Genomic DNA, 19,227 nt, shown 5'->3' on the forward strand with positions numbered 1-19,227 from the left:
TTTGGATTTATACTCCTCTTTTCTCAACCAAGAAGAGTTTAAAGCAGCTTACAAACGCCTTCCTTCCTCCACAACAGACACCTTGTGAGGTAGGTGGGGCAGAGAGACTTCGGAGAGAACTGTGAGTAGATCAAGGTCACCCAGCAAGCATTGTATGTAGGAGTGGGGAAACCTAGTTCACCATATAAGAGTCCACTGCTGTTGTGAAGGAGTAGGGAGTCAAACCTAGGGCCTTTCCCCACACTCTTCGATCCCCCCTATGCCGCGCGCTGCTCTCAGCGCGCGGCATCCCAAGCGCGCGCCCGGGTGTCCCCACGACCCCGCGCTCTGTGCGGGGTCATCAAAAGGCGCCATTAAGAAGAGCGCCTGGGATGCCGCACGGTGAGGGGGCACGGCAGCGGCAGCGGCAGGGCGGCTGCGCTGTCGCCGCCCTTGTCGTGGGGAGTGCCTGGGGACCCTGCGCTACTCTCCTCAAGTAGTGTGGGGCTTAAGGTAAGTGGGGAAAGGCCCCTAGTTCTCCAGAGTAGAGTCTACCACTCTTAAGCACTACACCACTGCTAGGTCTATCATCTATGTTTGACTGTTCCACTTTTAAAGCCATATATGCTTGTGACCGTAACTCCATACACTTGTAAATTTTATCACACTTTGAGTGAAGTACTTTTTGGGTGTGGTACATCCTAAATCTGTCATCAACACGGAATGCTCCTAAGTTGTAATAATATGGAAGAGGGAGAAGAAGTCTTCTCTGCTTTTTCTACCTCACATTCTTTCTTTTTTAAAATTGAAGTTTCAGACTCCTCGGCCTTTTCTTTCAGGACAAGTCCCTTAATCATCTTGCTTGCCCTCTTCTATGTCTTTTATATATATAAAATATTTATATTTATATATATAAAATTATATAATTTATATATATATAATTTATTTATATATATGGTTTGGTGGATCTTGTTCCTAACGTTTCGGCTGCATCTGTGGCTGGCATCTTCAGAGGTGTATCACAGAGGGAAGTCTGTTACACACTGTGTCCAGTGAGAAGGGAATGTTTTAGTGGGGTATAAATTGCCACCTGGGGACATGACAATTTATACCCCACTAAAACATTCCCTTCTCACTGGACATAGTGTGTAACAGATTTCCCTCTGTGAGATACCTCTGAAGATGCCAGCCACAGATGCAGCCGAAACATTAGGAACAAGATCCACTAGACCACGGCCACATAGCCTGGAAAACCCACCAGAACCAGTTGAATCTGGCTGTGAAAGCCTTAGACAATTTTACAAGGGTTCATTTTTAAAAGTGTATGGGTAGGGAATTAAAATAGTGTTCTGAATTGCTGGGCTGGTAATAGCTATGCAGAACCTTGGTGCTCTACTTCCCATGTACCTTCTTGCACCTTGGCGGAACGTGAGTCTTCCTGGGATGCTATTGTTTTTCATTGTTCTTTTCATGCCCTGTTTCTGTTCTGCCTAAAATTATGGCAAACTTCAGAAATATGGGAAGTATGGTTAGACCCATCCAAAAGCAATCAGTAGTAATAGAGGAATCGCTGTATACTCTCTGTCATCCTTGGACCCAGCTTAGCAGTGGAACCACTTACCATGGAATGCTCGTATTAACATTTCTACAAGAAGAAGAGTTTGGATTTGTACAACGCTTCAACCGTAAGGATTCTCAAAGAGGCTTACAAACTCCTTCTCTTCCTTTCTACACAACAGATGCCTTGTGAGGTAGGTAGGGCTGAGAGAGTTCAGAGAGAACCATGACTGGCCCAAGGTCACCCAGCAGGCTTCATGTAGAGGAGTGGGGAAACTAATTCAGTTCCACAGATAAGAGTCCACCACTCTCAACTGCTACACCATACTAGTTCCTCTAAGGTACATTGGGAGTTTGGGATGGGGTGAAAAATAACTAGGCAGCTAGCACTGTGACCCCCTTTCTTACAGAAGGCCAGTGCTCAAGGATGAGGGGAGGCCACCTTGTGGTGACAGATTTTCCATTAACGGTCTGAGATAGGACTAATTAGGACTAATAAAAGGAAACACTTCTTCACGCAACGTGTGATTGGTGTTTGGAATATGCTGCCACAGGAGGTGGTGATGGCCACTAACCTGGGTAGCTTTAAAAGGGGCTTGGACAGATTTATGGAGGAGAAGTCAATTTATGGCTACCAATCTTGATCCTCTTTGATCTGAGATTGCAAATGCCTTAACAGTCCAGGTACTCGGGAGCAGCAGCAGCAGCAGAAGGCCATTGCTTTCACCTCCTGCATGTGAGCTCCCAAAGGCACCTGGTGGGCCACTGCGAGTAGCAGAGAGCTGGACTAGATGGACTCTGGTCTGATCCAGCTGGCTTGTTCTTATGAGATGACAGTGTGTCAAAATTTGGCAGCACCATAGGACTTGGACACCCAAGCCAAGCCTGCTAGGACCAGATTGAGGAGGGGCAAAATGAGAAAACGGTAGGAACGTTGTTTGTGTGTAGCCATCAGATGGGTAAAAGCCAGCAAATATGCATGAGAGCTTGCTGGGTTTTCTTGGTTATTAAACAAGAGTCACTTCTATGTTGATCTGCACATGGGCCAGCTTGACCTCTAAACAGTAACAAGATATAATTCAGGAGCGGTAAGTGTAAACCCTGTTAGGCAGTATCTGTAGAATGCATCTGGTGTCACGGACAGACGCACAGTTTCCTTGGCAGTGAAGCTAATTTAGGCAAGCATCAATGCCTTGTTCAAGCCTGTGGTGTAGATCAGTCTTGGGGGTGAGGATCTATGCTTGTTTGCCACCAGTCAAATTGATAGATTTGCATCGCATAGCTCAAAGTGCACAGCCAAAAGTATTGCAGCATGTGAAAGTTTTATATTCTATTCACGAAAAGTGTGCAATGCAAACTGCTGCATACATGGGTATCCTGTGAGCATCACGGGGAAAGGTGGTTGGTTAGAGCAAGTCGTTTGCAGGTGTCAGCCCTGAGAAAAAACAGTAACTGGACAATAAGGTATGAAGGAAGTAAGGGGCAGGGGCTAAGTAGTGCTTGGATTTGGATTTATACCCTGCTTTTCTCAACTGTAAGGAGTCTCAAAGAGGCTTACAAACCCCTTCCTCTCCCCAGAATAGAGAGAGAGAGTTCTGGGAGAACTGTGACTGGCCCAAGGGAACCCAGTAGGCTTCGGGTGAAGGAGTGGGGAAAACAAACCCTATAACACTATATGAGAGTCCACCTGCTCTTGATCACTACCCCACACAGCTTTATATGTTTGTCCAGTGAAAAGTTTGGCATTAGCAAGTTCCTATAGCCGTGGTGGCAAACCTTTGGCACTCCAGATGTTATGGACTACAATTCCCATCAGCCCCTGCCAGCATGGCCAATTGTAGTCCATAACATCTGGAGTGCCAAAGATTCGCCACCACTGCCCTATAGTCAATATAAGTACAGTATCAGAACTGGAAGGGCTATAGTGGATAAATTAGAAGTATGAACCAGATGCAAATATTTGCTGAAAGGAAGATGGAACTTTTTGCACAGAGCCCGGACAAAGCTGTCAGCCTCAGTGCTAGGAGGACCAGGTAATCCTAAAGGATAAAGATGGCAGGAATGAACATGTCTGTGTTTTCAAAATATTATTTCCAAACAGGAGGGGCTGTGGTTCAGAGGCTTTGCATGCAGAAGATCTCAGGTTCAATCTCTGGCATCTTTAGTTAAAAGGATCAGTTACTGGGTTTTGGGAAAGGCTAGAGACCAGGACAAACACTGCCAGTCTGAGTAGACAGTACTGACCTTGAGGCACCAAATGGTTGACGGTCAGCTACATGTGTGTTCACTCCCAAGTTGAAAGAGAGATTTTTTTTCCCCTACACACTGTCGTTTGGCTTTCATCTTATGACACAGTGATGGTTTTAAAAAAAAATTAAAGTTGCTGAGCCAGTTAAGGATTTCAACAAAACAGCATTTGGAAACTGACCTGGAGAACCCAGGCAGGTCTGATCTCATCAGATGTTGGAGGCTAAGCCGCCTTGGTTAGTACTTGGAAGGGAGACCACCAAAGAATACCAGGGTTGTGATACTGGGCTGGGCCACCCCTGAATGCCTCTTCCCTTGAAAACTCATTGGGGTCTCCATAAGTTCAGATGTGACTTGACAGCCAAAAAAGGCAGGGGGATTGTTCAAGGCTTTAGCTCTTTTGTATCCAGTGACAAATCTTCACTCTTTCACATTAGAATGTGAAATGTCCCAAATACCTGGATTAAACCATTGGGAAAGGGTCATATATGAGTGGCTGAGCACCTGCTTTGCAACAGTTCAGGATCAATCTCCCAACACCTGCAGTTAAAAAATATGGCCGTAGGTGATGTGAAACGCCTCCCCCTGAAACTCTGGAATGCTGTTGCTAGTCAGAGTAGTCAATACAAATTTCAGTAGACCAACAAGGGTCTGACTCCACATGCCATGTCTGACTTTTAAAGCAGCCTTCTGTGTGCACCCAAGGAGGAGTTTGGCATTAGCAAATTCCTACTGTTGGTCAATCATCCTAAAGAGATTACTGAATCCATAGAGATCAGTTTCTGAGATGCAACTACAGAGATTGTCTTTGCTTATGGGGAATGAGAGAAAGATATAGCAAGGACAATAAGGACCTGCCAGGCCAAAACAAGTCCCACGAAGTTGTCTGTGAGAGAGAGCGAGAGCGAGCTTGGAATGCTCTGTTTAGGTATCGCCAAGCACCAGAAGTCAAATGGCATACTGTGCCCTGTTGTTTGAAGCTGCCAAGTTTTTGCTACCCATAGGAGAGCCCCAGTCTTTATCAGTAGGACAGTGCCTTCAGGATGAAGAGTATGTTCTCTTTTCCCAGAGCCAGTTCAGCTGTCTGGCCTCATTTGCCTTGAGATATAACTGTAGGCAAATTTAACTTGCCTTTTCTTACATCTGTTGAAGCTTATCATTCATACCTCTGCGGCTTTTGAAAAAGGAGCCCCTCTCTGTAAGCTTTACCCTTCACCCTACAAGTTCCCTGTGCCACCTGCAAGAATCTGTAACAGAAGTTGCATAAAAGCCAACTTTGTCTATATAATAGAAATACTTCCTTAACAAAATTGAAAAGTAACTTTGAGAAGTAGGTTGAAGTTGATGGTGAAAAAACAGCATGATTGAATAAATGCATTCTAACGTTATCCCTTAAAAAGCTGTCTGATTTGGCACAGCAGTGTTTTACCCTACTTATTCCTTCATTTTAGGGTTGTCAGCACCCCCAGGAGCTTTTGAATGGCAGAGTGCAGGGAGAGAAAGTATCACCAGTATGGCAAAGTCAGTTGCAGATGATTACCCAGAAGTGATATCACAGCCTCCTCACCACCACTCTAGAAGTTCCCTCAATCTCTATGGCATATACGATAGAGACTTGGGAAATTTCTTGAGCATCATAGCTGTGGTGACCAGAAGTGATGTTGTTGCATCTGCAATATCAACCCCCCCCCCCTTTTCTCACACTGAGAGAGGAGGGAGAGCCGGCTATACGCCTACTTCAGTGCCTTGAGCAGTTGTCTTCAGTGCATAGGTAAAGGGGTTGCTTTGGGGGAGGTAAAGGGGTTGCTTTGGGGAAGGATCTGCTGCTGGTGCACATGTGGAGTAAACAAGTGGCCATCTCTATTTGCACACACCCTGAAAAAAACAGCAGGGTGATGGGACGTGGTCCGCCGAACGTGAAAAACATTTTGGTGCAGATAGGCCTGTCCAGATATTCCCTGGCTAGCCCCATACAAGCTCTCCCTTGCCTTTGCCCAATCCTGCCATTCAGACCTCTATACTCTGTTTCACATAAAGATGTTAGATTGTATATTCCTCCACCACAGAGCAAAGCATGCTGGACCTTCTTTGTTGTAGAATGTTCCACCTGGGTCCTACCTACCCCTGTGCCTACCTATCCCTGTTCCCTCCATCCATTTGAAAGTTAGAAAATAAAAATACATTTTGGCATAAATGCTCTTGTACAAAGTTCAGAAATGTTTAATAATGCACAAATAATGGTTTTGACAAGGGCAGTGTGTAACGGTCACCTCTAGAATGGATTATTGTAACTCACTGTATGCTGGCCTTCCTTTGGCCCTGATCCGGAAACTAAAACTTGTTCAGAATGCGGCAGCCAGGCTCCTCTTGGGAGCACATAGTGTCCATTGGCTGCCGATCGAGTTCCGGATCAGGTTCAAGGTAGGCCCCTTCTACACACGCAAAATAATGCATTTTCAAACCACTTTCACAACTGTTTGCAAGCGGATTTTGCTATTCCGCACAGCTTTAAAGAGCACTAAAAGCAGTTTGAAAGTGCATTATTCTGCATGTGCGGAATGAGCCGTAGTTTCCCTAACTCTCAAGACCAGATTTTTGCAGGGCAAGGCAGATGCATTTTAAAATAGTCTTTCTGATGTACTGGGCTTTTGACACATCAGAAGGCTGTCCGGCAGTTTGCGTTTGTTTTTGAAAGACCCCTCAAGGGTCAAACAGGTTTAGATTTTTCTTACCATGTCTGCAGCCAGATAAGCATAGATGCACACTGATCTCCTCTGTTAAGTAAAGATTTGTTTCTGTTCCTGTGTAGTGCTAATCTGGTTCCCCAGATTAGAGTCCACCTGCTCTTAACCACTACACCAAGCTGGGAGAAAGCGAGGTATAATGTCGTGTCCACCTTCTCAGCAGCCATTTTTTCCAGGTAAATTCATCTCTGTTGACTGGAGATCAGTTGTAATCCCAAGAGATCTCCAGGCAATTCTTGGAGGCTGACAATCCTAGTGTTTCATGTATGTGCATGTGTGTGTGTGAGAGAGAGAGAGAAAGAGAAAGCAACTAATCACCCACTCACAAAAGGATACCACATGTTTCTGTCAAACATGGCGACCGAAAGTAATAGTTCCAACAATGTTTACTAAAGGAAGATATAAAAGTGGTAACATGCTTAGTAACTGATATAAAGTACCACTCTCCCCTCTCCACCCCTGGAAGCAATTAAAATTAAGTGAACTGGTATAGACTGGGAGGCAGCCCATGATTTCAGAGTGGATGAAAACCATTCACCATGTATTCTTGCATTCTACCTCTTTTGCTCATCACCTCAACAGGAAGCATGCTTCACACATTGTTCCCACACCTTATTTGTCTTCCACCTGAAGGAAAGGGCCCCGAAATGATCTGAAGCAACACTGGCATAGTCTGTATATTTTCAAGTTGTTTCCTTCAACTGAATGGGGTGCTTTACTCCAGCTCTTTGGGAACAGGTACCTGTGTAGAAAGGAACAACACCAAGAAATGTTAATTGTGAACAGGGGAGGAAGGCTTTTCTTTCTGAAAAAGAACCTTTGGTTAAAGCAAGAGAAAGTCTAGTAAATGCTAAAGGAAATCCCAGGATGGGGAAAATGTTTTTCAGATGATTGAATATTTGTACGAATTCTCCATATCTAACATTTAAAGCACAAATGACATACAGCTATTGTCTGTGTAAGGGTTGGGGGGTGGGGAGGTTTGTGACATTCTTGGAAATCATTTTGTTGAAAGGAAATTGCCTTCTCCCAGCAATGAGATTTTTTCGTCTTGTTCTTTGAAGTTCGACCTTTCCAGTCATGAAAGATTTCTGTCTGCATGGTGTAATGCTCTTGCTTTCCATTGCCTACAGAAGTCCCGAATTGTCACTTGAAACGCTGTATTTTGGGGGCCATTTTGGGCTGCAATGGGAAGGTGAGAGGTAGGAAAATGGGCAGAAAAAAAATTGCCCTGCAGACACGCTCTGAAATAAGCAAATCTGTAAAGCTGCAAACGTTTGGGCCCCAATATGTATCATTCTGAGGAAAGGCAATATGGTAGGGCACAATTACAAAATATCTTTGAAGCTAAGCAGGGTTAGTACTTGGATAGGGGACCAACAAAGAAGACTCTGCTGAAGAAGAAGAAGAGTTTGGATTTATATCCCCTCTTTCCTGTAGGAGACTCAAAGGGGCTTACAATCTCCTTGCCCTTCCCCCCTCACAACAAACACCCTGTGAGGTAGGTGGGGCTGAGAGAGCTCCAAGAAGCTGTGACTAGCCCAAGGTCACCCAGCTAGCGTGTGTGGGAGTGTACAGGCTAATCTGAATTCCCCAGATAAGCCTCCACAGCTCAGGTGGCAGAGCGGAGAATCAAACCCAGTTCCTCCAGATTAGATACACGAGCTCTTAACCTCCTACGCCACTGCTGCTCCTCACTTGCTTCAAAGTCAACGATAGATCACTGCTGCTTCTCACTTGCTTCGAAAGCCTCTTTAAAGCCAAAGTCAGTTGTGACTTGATGACCCATAATACATATGTATCACTTTGCATTAACATCCTATCTCATCTTCCATCTTGTCTGCCATTCCATTGCTTGTTCACCAAGGCTGAGGAGACCTATTCTTCACATTCTGCTTGTCTGACTACCTCTCCTTTCTCCATCCAAACAATACCCCGAGGAGCTGTCCTCTTGTCCCATACATTTCCATTTTTCTTCACAGAAGGCTCTGCCTTGTCTACATATGAAGGAGAACCAGCTCCTCAAAAGCTGAGGTTGTAGAACTGATGGTGCTGCTCAAAACCGCAGGTGGAGACGCCTCGGTGAATATTCCCCATTGTTAAAAAAACCTTCATGAATATTGATTAAAAATCTTTACACCACACCTTATCTCTTACCTCAAGGCAGCTTATAGCACTATATTAACTAGAACAGGGGTAGGGAACCTGCGGCTCTCCAGATGTTCAGGAACTACAATTCCCATCAGCCCCTACCAGCATGGCCAATTGGCCATGCTGACAGAGGCTGATGGGAATTGTAGTTCCTGAACATCTGGAGAGCCGCAGGTTCCCTACCCCTGAACTAGAAGAACAGGAAGAGAAATTGTAGGCTGGGTCATTTTCTGTTCTGTTACTTTCTGTTTACATGGAATACAGGGATCAGCAGTGGGGGGAAGCAGGAAGGGAAGGCAAGAAAGTCGCCCTTGGTGGACAGAAGTTGTTTCATCTGTGGAAACCTTCCAGCACATCAAAGCCTGTCCATACATTTAGAAGTGGGATCTCTTACTTTGTGCCCAACTAGGAATGGTGTATTCTACCCCCTCAGCATCCTTATCACCTCCTCTTTCTGCTGTGTGGACAGACCAGGCCTCTTTCTGCTGTGTGGACCAGACCACGCCTACCAGACCAGGCCTACCAGACCAGGCCTACTTCATTTTGGCTCTTGTCTGGGGATGCCTTCAAGCTACCACTCCAGCCTCCACCAATGCCCAGTTCTCCAGATTAGAGCTCACCTGCTTTTAACCACTACACCATGCTAGCTATGCACATTATAAAATAAAACACTCTTGTGCTACCCAGATGGCTTGCACCATTAGAGCTGCACCAAATCAAAATGAGAAATTGTGAAACCCATTATAATTGGTATGCAGTTGTTTTTTCCTGGGCTAAGAACTAGTTCAAGCATCTTAATAAAGATGCTAGTATCTATGATGGATATTTCTTGGGCTAAGAACTAGTTCAAGCATCTTAATAAAGATGCTAGTATCTATGATGGATATTTCTTGATTTTCAGCCCTGGAAAATTATCTCGGCACTCCTGAAGGAGACCCAATGAATTATAAATGCTATGGGTGATCCCAACGATTAACAGGTGCAACACACTGGACTTGATCTGAGTGCAAGTATCTATGGAATGTGTAACATCGTAAGGATAGACATCTAGTGTGGACCGGCTTGTTCAGAGGACAGCTGCCCAGCTGTGTAACTGAGAGGAGGGATTTGTTGGGTAATGCACCCCATAGCTTACAGTGCATTCACTGGCTGACATTTGAGATTCCCCACTGAGGGTCAGAAAGGTTATTAAAAAATGCTCCTCCAGTGGAGCGACTGGAGGGAAGATAAAAATGAAACTGTGAAGCTGATAACGTCGGTGTAAATGAAGGAATTACACTTTTGTTATCAAGATGATTAAAATGAGGCCAAAGGATAGATTGGTTCCTTTCGTCCTAAGAACACAGATTATCTTGCCGTAACAGTAGCTGTAAAATGGATAGTGATAGTAAAAACATAACAAACATTTTGATGGACACATCCAGAAGCTCATCATTTCATGAATAAACTGATGTTTGAAAAGTGTTCCTCGAATCCTCTGCTCCTTTTTCTGTTCCCCTCTTCTATCATCCCTTTAGCACCTTATTTTGTTTAGCAAGGATATGCTTGCAGAAGAGACAACGCTTCCATCCAGAATAGGGTTTGCTATACAACAGTGCCCAGGGATGTAAAGATAATAGTTCAGTCATTAAGATTACATTAACATTACTACATTACTATTTGTTGGTGGTCCCCCGCCCCTCTATGATGCAGCTAGCCTCCACCAGGGCCAGGGCTTTTACATGGAATGCTCTTTCTCCAGCTGTCAGGGCCCTGCGGGACCTTAGGGAGTTCCGCACGGCCTGCAAAACCGAGCTGTTCCACCGGGCGTTGGGGGGGAGGCTGGCCGCTGAGCTGCCGCCCCTTCCTGATGCCCACGTATCATCTGTTTCTCTTCAGCTGTCTGCCAGGCCCCTCCCAGGGTTAGGACTGGATGCCATCCACCAAATTGGGGGTGGGTTGTAACACTCCTACTGTTTTTACTGGTTTATGTATTTTAATATTATTATTCGATATTTTTTGTATTTTGATATTTATTGCCTGTACACTGCTCTGAGCACTTTGGGGAGAGCGGTTTATTAAGTTGAATTACTACTACTACTACTACTACTACTACTACTGCTGCTGCTGCTGCTGCTGCTGCTACTACTACTACTACTACTACCAACAACAACAACAACAATAATAATAATACATCATTACGCTAACTCTTGTTTGCTGGAATTTCCAATTTGATGGCTACCTCCTACAACAACAGATGAAATTTAAGAACATAAGAACATAAGAACATAAGAACAAGCCAGCTGGATCAGACCAAAGTCCATCTAGTCCAGCTCTCTGCTACTCGCAGTGGCCCACCAGGTGCCTTTGGGAGCTCACCTGTAGGATGTGAACGCAATGGCCTTCTGCGGCTGTTGCTCCCGATCACCTGGACTGTTAAGGCATTTGCAATCTCAGATCAAGGAGGATCAAGATTGGTAGCCATAAATCGACTTCTCCTCCATAAATCTGTCCAAGCCCCTTTTAAAGCTATCCAGGTTAGTGGCCATCACCACCTCCTGTGGCAGCATATTCCAAACACCAATCACACGTTGCGTGAAGAAGTGTTTCCTTTGATTAGTTCTAATTCTTCCCCCCAGCATTTTCAATGTATGCCCCCTGGTTCTAGTATTGTGAGAAAGAGAGAAAAATTTCTCTCTGTCAACATTTTCTACCCCATGCATAATTTTGTAGACTTCAATCATATCCCCCCTCAGCCGCCTCCTCTCCAAACTAAAGAGTCCCAAACGCTGCAGCCTCTCCTCATAGGGAAGGTGCTCCAGTCCCTCAATCATCCTTGTTGCCCTTCTCTGTAAGCTATGGGGTGCATTAACCAATTTATCAAAGTCAGCAACAACAACAGCAAAAACTTTGAACCTACAGATCCAACATTTCTAAGAACTGTATTACAACAGAGCTTGATAATCAATGAGTTTACAAACTTCAGTTTAGTGCAGTGGTCAAAGCACAGGACCCACCTAGCTGCAACTAGGTACAGGAAGTCATGTGACATTTGAGTCACATGAAAGGAAGGGGGAAGCTAGGGTTCTGATCTCCCCAATGACCCAGGCAGCACGCCAAGAAAAAAAGACACACGCTAGGAGGTGTACCACAGTGAGAAATGAGCCAGGCGTTAAATCTGCAGAAGAATCCTCACTGAGCCACCTCAGCTCACCATTCTGCAGCTTTCTCAGCACCCGTGCAAGAAGAGGCTGGAGACTTGCTGTCAGTTCCTGAATGCTAGCACTAGGTCCAAAAAGCAGCAAAAACTGCCAGCTCCATAGTTCCTTGCAATCTAGAAGGCAGGACTCCAGGATGTTGAGAGGGATAAACATCCCAGGCTACTCAGACTGGGAGTGGCTCTCCAATTTAGTTGGTTTTTATGTTTATTGAATAGACTATTGTAAAATGCCCTAAGCCCCTATGGCAAAGAGCAGCCGACAAGCTGAATGAATAAACAAACAATCCTCCCTGTATTTTTCTTCCCCCCTGTATTTTTCTCTCCTATTTGAACGGGGCCACCTGGCACACTACCTGTATTGCTTAATAAACCCTGCTCAAAGGAGAGCCATAATGCTCGCCAGGTTTAATGTTATGCCTTCTACCTTGTTACATGGCAGATTTAATAAGCAAGAAAAGGCAAAAAGATTGTGCCCATGTAACGATGGCTCAGTTGAATCTCTGGCCCACCAATTACTACACTGTCTCAGATTCAAGGAAATCAGATCCAAGTATGTGAATCTTACTCCCTTACATTTACCAGATCTCCCCAATTTAATTAGATTACACTACTTGTACTCTGTATGATAGTGGAAGACTTTCTCCTGGAAATTACTAAACGCCAGTAGATTTCCTTCGACCTAACATTTATTTCCTGTATTGTATATGCTTTTTAATCCATTTTTTTATTGTTGTACTGTTGTCTATGCCAATAAAGGCTTGCTAATAATAAACAAACAAACAAATACATGCATACATACATGCTATTAGAGATCCTTTTAACTGGAGATGCCAAGGATGATACCTTTCTGCATGTGAGGTATTTATTCTTTCTGTAATCCAGCTCCTACTGCAGCAGTTCCTTATTCTAACAGTGTTATCTGCTTATTTTGAAAACAGTAACATTCTACTCGTAGAGAGGTGACAAGCATGCGAAAATTATATTTATGTAATACTGACCTCAGTGCGCAAATAAAATTACTTATGCTCTTTACAAGCCGCATTTTCTCCACAACATACAATTGTCCCGACACCCACATCCTTTGATTTTGAAAAGAACGATATCCTAATACCTTCCCGGGATTGCAACATTTCCCTACTTGTTTATGTTTCTCTGTTCTGGGTACTTACCGGTTTAAGATAAGCTACATTGCTCTGACGGATATCGCTCAGCAGCTTATCCCGAGGGGTTTCGTCTACCAGAGGAGGTGGCCGCCTTCTCGGAATAGGTTTAAGAGTCTTGATCACGTCTTTGAGGTTGGTTTTTTCAGCCGGCTCGACGTATTGTTCTATAGTGGGTTTGCGCTGGGTTCTCTTGAGCTTCACGATTTTGAAAGAGGGTGGATCATCACTCCTTTCTTGTTCAGGGGCTGGCTTTCTTACAGGTTCTTTTCTCCTCGTAACCGATGGGACTGGTGACTTTGGAGGCTGCATGGGTGGAGGCACCATCGAAGGAGGCACTGGTGCACCTAACATCTCCCACATTCCAGGAGGCAACCCAAATCCATTCTCTAGCATGGCTATTAGCTCCTTTTGCTCTTTCAACCGCTGCTGCTTTTGTTCATCTATTCTTTTCTGTCTCTGCTTATCAAGGTTTCTGCTGAGAAGATTGGTAACCACCATCCTGGGACCCGGAAGTTCAAAATGATAGCCAATCTTCAATAACGTTGGGTTGGCTTTCAATAGCCTGGCAATTTCCATTTCTGCTTGGTGACCCAACATATTTCTCTGGTTGTGAAAACGTAGCTCAGTCAGCTTCTCATTATATTGCAAGCACCTCATAATGGCCACAATGCCTTTGCCTGAGAAGAAATTGGATTCGATGTTCAAAGTAGTGATGCTCCTGTTTTCACGCAGCATATTGGCCAGGGCAAAAGCAACATTGTCATCAGCCCCCACATTGGCTAAACTGAATGTTTTGATATTCTTGTTCTTTTTCATGGCATTGACAAAGTCTACTAGCATTTCCTTGGGGATATTCTCAATGTTGTTCAAGTTGAGTTCTGTTATACTTGGATCATTCTTTCGGACTTTTCTCAGGCTCTCATCTAAATTAGTTTGATTTCCTGAAGGCCTTGCACTTAATTTCATAAAACTAGTATCTAGAGCTAGTTTTGAGGGAATATTTAGCTTTGATGGTTTCTTTTCACTGTTTTCTTCTTGTTCAGTTTCCCTTGATTCTGTGCTTCTGCTATCCTCTTCATCATATGGTTTCTTTGTTTCCAGATTTTCCTTAACATTTCTATTCTCTTTATTTTCTTCCTCCTTTTTTCCTTCTTCCTTCTCCACCTCTTCTTCCTTCTCCACCTCTTCTTCCTCTTCTTCATTTTCTTCTTCCTCTTCCTCTTCCTCTTCTTCTTCCTCCTCCTCCTCTTCTTCTTCTTCTTCCTCTTCTTTTTTATTCTCCTTATAGTCTCTCACATCTCCATTTATTTTCCCTGTGCCCAGTTCAGTGGGCTGTTCATTTTCATAGCTTTCATTTCTCTCTACTTCTGTGCTGCCATCGGCCATTTCATTCTTGTTGTCAACATCTGTTACATTTTCTTCAGACCTTTCTCCAGTGAGTCTCTGCAGGAAACAGAATGCTAAGAGCTGAAATAATTTAAAATAGTTTTACCACATCAATTAGATAATGTTCACAAAGTTGATATAACACATGGTATCACTGAGCTACTATGAAGGTCCTTCTGAGGTAGGCGGGGGTGAGAGTGTTCTGAGGGAACTGTAACTAGTCCAAGGCCCCTTCCGCACACGCAAAATAATGCGTTTTCAAACCACTTTCACAACTGTTTGCAAGTCGATTTTGCCATTCCGCACAGCTCCAAAGAGCACTGAAAGCAGTTTGAAAGTGCATTATTCTGCATGTGCGGAATGAGCCTTAAGTCACTCAGCAGATTTCATGTGGAGGAGTGGGGAATCAAACCTGGCTCTCCAGATCAGAGTTCGCCGCTCTTAACCACTATACTCAAGAGTAATTATTTTATGTCTTGAAGGTTCATGATGCTGATCAAAAAAGGGAGAACTCACACAAATCCTGAGCTGAGCCCACATCAGGCAACTCTCCCACTATTTCTGGATGGGCTGCAACTAAAAACTAAACATGGCCAGGTGTGCTGTCTTTGCTGTGGCTTCCTGCCCCTTTGGCCTGTTTTCAGCATAGCTGCCAACTACTTGAAGAGCAACAAAAAAACTCGTATCCATGACTCTGTTTCTCTCTCTGAGATAGTAAATGGACACTGATAACAAAGAATTTGGGTTGTTTTACGCATGCAATTATATCCCAGGCAGGGCAATCAATGGGCAGGGGGGTTTCAATTTTGCAAAGGTCGATGACGGTGCCACTGCCACATTGCTGCACCACCTCCAAAGAAGACCGGGGAGGCACAGAGAAGAACCAAAAATGCGGACATTCCCAAACCTCCCAACTCAGCCGTGAAGCTGTGTGGTACCCTGCTGCCGGCGTATTTGCGTGCCTCCTGCCAACACATTTGCCCCTTGTGCCAACATAAGGTGTAATCATGTCAGTGCACCCTCACGCCACATCTCTATTACTTACTATGTTTGAGATGAAAATTCTTTTGGCGGCTTTGGTTGGTGGCTTTGGTTGCACTTGTTAAGTGCTCATGTGATTTTGTAATCAGGTATTGGATCAGACTATTCCTCAGTATTATCTGCACCAATTGGCAACAGCTTTCCATGGTCTTAAGCAGAACTGGAAGAATTCATGGAAGGTGTTGGAAAAGCCTCAAATGCAAAATGCACCACAAGACAGGGGGTGCAGTGATCAAGGGAAATGCTTGTGCCACGGAAGTGGAGAAGAGAGGTAATTGAACTTTATTTCTCCTCATTCCCCCTCCTGCAGCCCATTTTGCTTGCAAGTTTTCCCAAGTCCTCAGATTGGAGTTTGGAGACAAATTATTATTTAAATGCAGTGGTGGGATCCAAAAATCTTAGTAACAGGTTCTCATGGTGGTGGGATTCAAACTGTGGCAATGGGGCTGGGTGGGGCATGACGGGAACTGGGCGGGGCACGACGGGGGCATGGCCAGGCATTCCTGGGCGGGGCTGTGGCAAGGATGCAGCTGCTGCGTCAGTCCTTGGGCGGGAAATGAATGCACGCAGGTGCAGGCTGCCACGCACGCCGGTGCACCTTCTGCTAGACTGCTTCAAGTTCTGCACGCTACTGTTGAGAGGAGGGGCGTAACTAAGGCAAAAATCACATGGCAAAATCACCAATTAGTAACCCCCTCTCGGCACACACAAATAATTAGTAACCTACTCTCGGGAACCTGTGAGAACCTGCTGGATCCCACCTCTGTTTAAATGTAAGTACAATATAAATATAGGCTCTAAACATTAAAATAATTAAGACCATATAAAACACAGCGTACAAAATACAGCGTCCAGACGATCTTAAAAGCCCCTCTTGAGAGGGAGACGGAAAGGTCCAGAGATGAAAATGGGCCGCAGAAGTTAAAAAGGGGGGGAGGGGGGGTGCCGTCAGCGGCCAGCTTCTCCAAAGGCATGGTGGAACAGCTCAGTCTTACAGGCCCTGCAGAACTCGCCAAGATCCGGCAGGGCCCGGAACGTTGGAGGGAGAGCGTTCCGCCAGGGCCAGGGTCGTAAAGGCCCTGGCCCTAGTGGAGGCCAGCCGCATCATCGAGGGACCGGGGACCACCAGGAGATTGGCCTGTGCCAAGCGCAGAGGCCGAACTGGGACATGCAGGGTCAGACAAATGGCAGGCTGCTAAGGGAAGATGGAGGCAGATCCACGCCACCAAAACCTCTGTGAACTCTTCTTGTAGATCCAATCCTGTTTGCTACGTGTGATCCTTTTGAATGTAAATATCAAAAATTACACCTGGACCCTTCTGCGTTCAAAGCATGGGCTTTCCAATTAAGCCACATCCCTGAACATATAAACACATGAATCAGATCACGGCTCTGTCGAGGCCAGTATTGTCCACTGGCTTTCCGGGGTCTTAGGACGAGGTCTTACATATCACCTACAACCTGACCTTTTTAACTGAAGATGCCAGAGACTGAATCTGGGACCTTCTATATACCAAGCAGCTGATTTATCCCCCCACCACATCCCTGCCCCATTGTTCCTCCACACTCATGCAAGCAGGAATTCACCCTTAAGGGAATGTGTCTGTGCTTTCTCTTACCCAACATTTATTATATTATACCTTTACCATATGGTACATTGATGGCCCAATCTGGGGTGGGGGGATCCGGCTCTGGGTGCAGTGTGGGCTCATTGAGACACGTTTGCCCCCTCTGCTGGTGGCAACCCTGCCAGGAGAGAGGGCAAAGGCACTGGTGTACAGGTGTCCCACAGTGGCCAAACCCAGAAGTGGGCACTGCTGTGGAGCTATGCTGGTATCTGTGTGGATGCTGGCACAGGGGTGGGAGGTGGACTGGGGTTTGCCGGGGGTGGAGCCAACTTTACTTGGCTTCCACCTGAGCTTTGGAGCCAGGAACACAAATTTAGGGGCCTCGGACCTATGCCCCCCCAAAAAGTGGTGTAACTGTTGAGCCCTATAGAGGGCTTTCCAAGCAGCCAAGTGTTTTCATTTTTTCACTGCCTTCCTGCTCCATCTGAAAGCCGTCTGGAGGCCGCATGGTGGTAGAGCTGTCCCCAGTCATGGCGGCCTATGGATTGGGCTGCCAATGTTGTATTATGTATCTCAGCATTCTCATCTCTTATTCATATTAAAACCACAATGTTTATGAAAAGAAAATATCTTGGACAAATTTTTTTTCTCTGTAATGTACAAGCTTGCTCTTAAAAGCATTTGCTAAACCTGGTGCTATTTTTTTTTAATGGATAAAATAAGATTAGGTTTGATTTTGGCGCAAGGGCAAATAATACTTTAATCTTGGTGACCTTTCAGATGAGAGCTTTCCCTTTTGCGTGTCAGGGGTCTCAGCTTGTTAGTGGCAAAGACAGACCGTTAGAAATAACAGCACTTGAATCAACAAGGCCCATAATTGCAACAGGAGGCAGGTGGTTAACACATGGTGAACTCTGGGCAAGGAGAGTGCGTGACCCTGGGCGGCCAAACGGCAGAACCTGACCACCCGGCAATGTCGTGCGTCACACATGGGGCAATGGGTGGAGCACGGTCCCTATGTATTAGGCAGCACGCGGTTGCTTCAGCCTCTTTTGGCGCTTTTAGCAAACTGACCCTCCCTCCCTCTTTAGGGACAGGGTTTTCAATGGTAATGCTACTCAGTCGTAGTCCTGGTGGCTTGGGCCGAGGAATGCATCCTAGTGGGGAGGCCAGAATAATGCAATGGGCCTCTTCACAGTTCGGGGCCTCCAACAGAGGCTTGGGGTGGGTTGGGCTCAGGAAGCATGCCGCGGAGGCCCCCCAGCAGTTAGGGGGCCGCAAGGGAGCGAACGCCCGGCGGCCTTGTACCTCTCTGTCCTCCCCAATTGGAATTGGGGCTGTTGCTGGGTCAACCGGGATGCTGTCCAGCTGTAAGATACGCTCCTCTTGCTCACCCAGCTTCAACATTAATAAAGGGCTGTGGCCCATTTTAATCCAGAATGTATCCTGTGGTTATTCACCTAGGAAAGATCTGCACATCTGCCCACAATTATCAGCGAACTGATCTGTAGCACCTTCCCTGAACCCTGGTGTAGTGGTTAAGAGTGGCAAACTCTACTCTGGAGAATTGGATTTGATTCCCAACTCCTCCAATATTTGGCTGATTTTCTTGTAGTGGAGTAAGTTCCTATATTTGAGAAATCTGAGCGCATTCTCAGCTCTCATTCTTGAAATGAAGTACAATGAGATGCCGAAATATCAAACAATGGATTTTTGTTTGGGCACAATTTTATTTCTCTTCTAAAATAAAAATTAGCTATTGGTCAAAATACTCCATACACATCCATCTTGTAATCCTTATAAGGGCCTTGTTAGGTGTCGTTTTTCAGAAGAGGGTCTGAGGCGGAATGGCTTCCTGGAAGGTTATGGCAGAGGAGAGATTTGAACTGGTCTTATTTCAAGCTGCCCTGCAGTGGACCTGAAGTGATATGTGAAAAACTGGAGCGATGAAATAAAAACGAAATATCTGCAGTATGTACAAGAAAAGAGTATCGATTAAAGTACATCATGAGTGTCTCTAAATGCTTATGACTAGGAGTTTTGTGATAAGGATCTGATCAGGCCTCCCAGACTGTAACTGAAGCAACCTGTTTCTCTGTGTACGGCTAAACCGGCTTTAATGGGGAACAGTGCTAGGCCAACCAAGTCAAAATGAATCCTAGTTGAATTGACTCTTTGGGGAAAGTGTACAT

General features: G+C 45.2%; 1 protein-coding gene across 3 annotated transcripts in view; it reads right to left on the reverse strand.

The window, feature by feature from the left end:
- Positions 1–5,980: 5,980 nt before the first annotated feature.
- The window catches only part of LMOD3 (leiomodin 3), a 39,634-nt gene continuing 26,387 nt past the window's right edge, over positions 5,981–19,227 (reverse strand). For all 3 annotated transcript variants that reach the window (XM_048491702.1, XM_048491701.1, XM_048491700.1), the window contains 2 exons: positions 13,047–14,483; positions 5,981–7,269 (listed from right to left, as the gene is read on the reverse strand). In XM_048491702.1, coding sequence (XP_048347659.1) covers positions 7,243–7,269; positions 13,047–14,483 — 1,464 coding nt within the window. In that variant the 3' untranslated portion in view covers positions 5,981–7,242. The remainder of the gene's footprint in view (positions 7,270–13,046; positions 14,484–19,227) is intronic.

Source organism: Sphaerodactylus townsendi, linkage group LG03, assembly GCF_021028975.2.
Source record: "Sphaerodactylus townsendi isolate TG3544 linkage group LG03, MPM_Stown_v2.3, whole genome shotgun sequence".
NCBI lineage: Eukaryota > Metazoa > Chordata > Lepidosauria > Squamata > Sphaerodactylidae > Sphaerodactylus > Sphaerodactylus townsendi.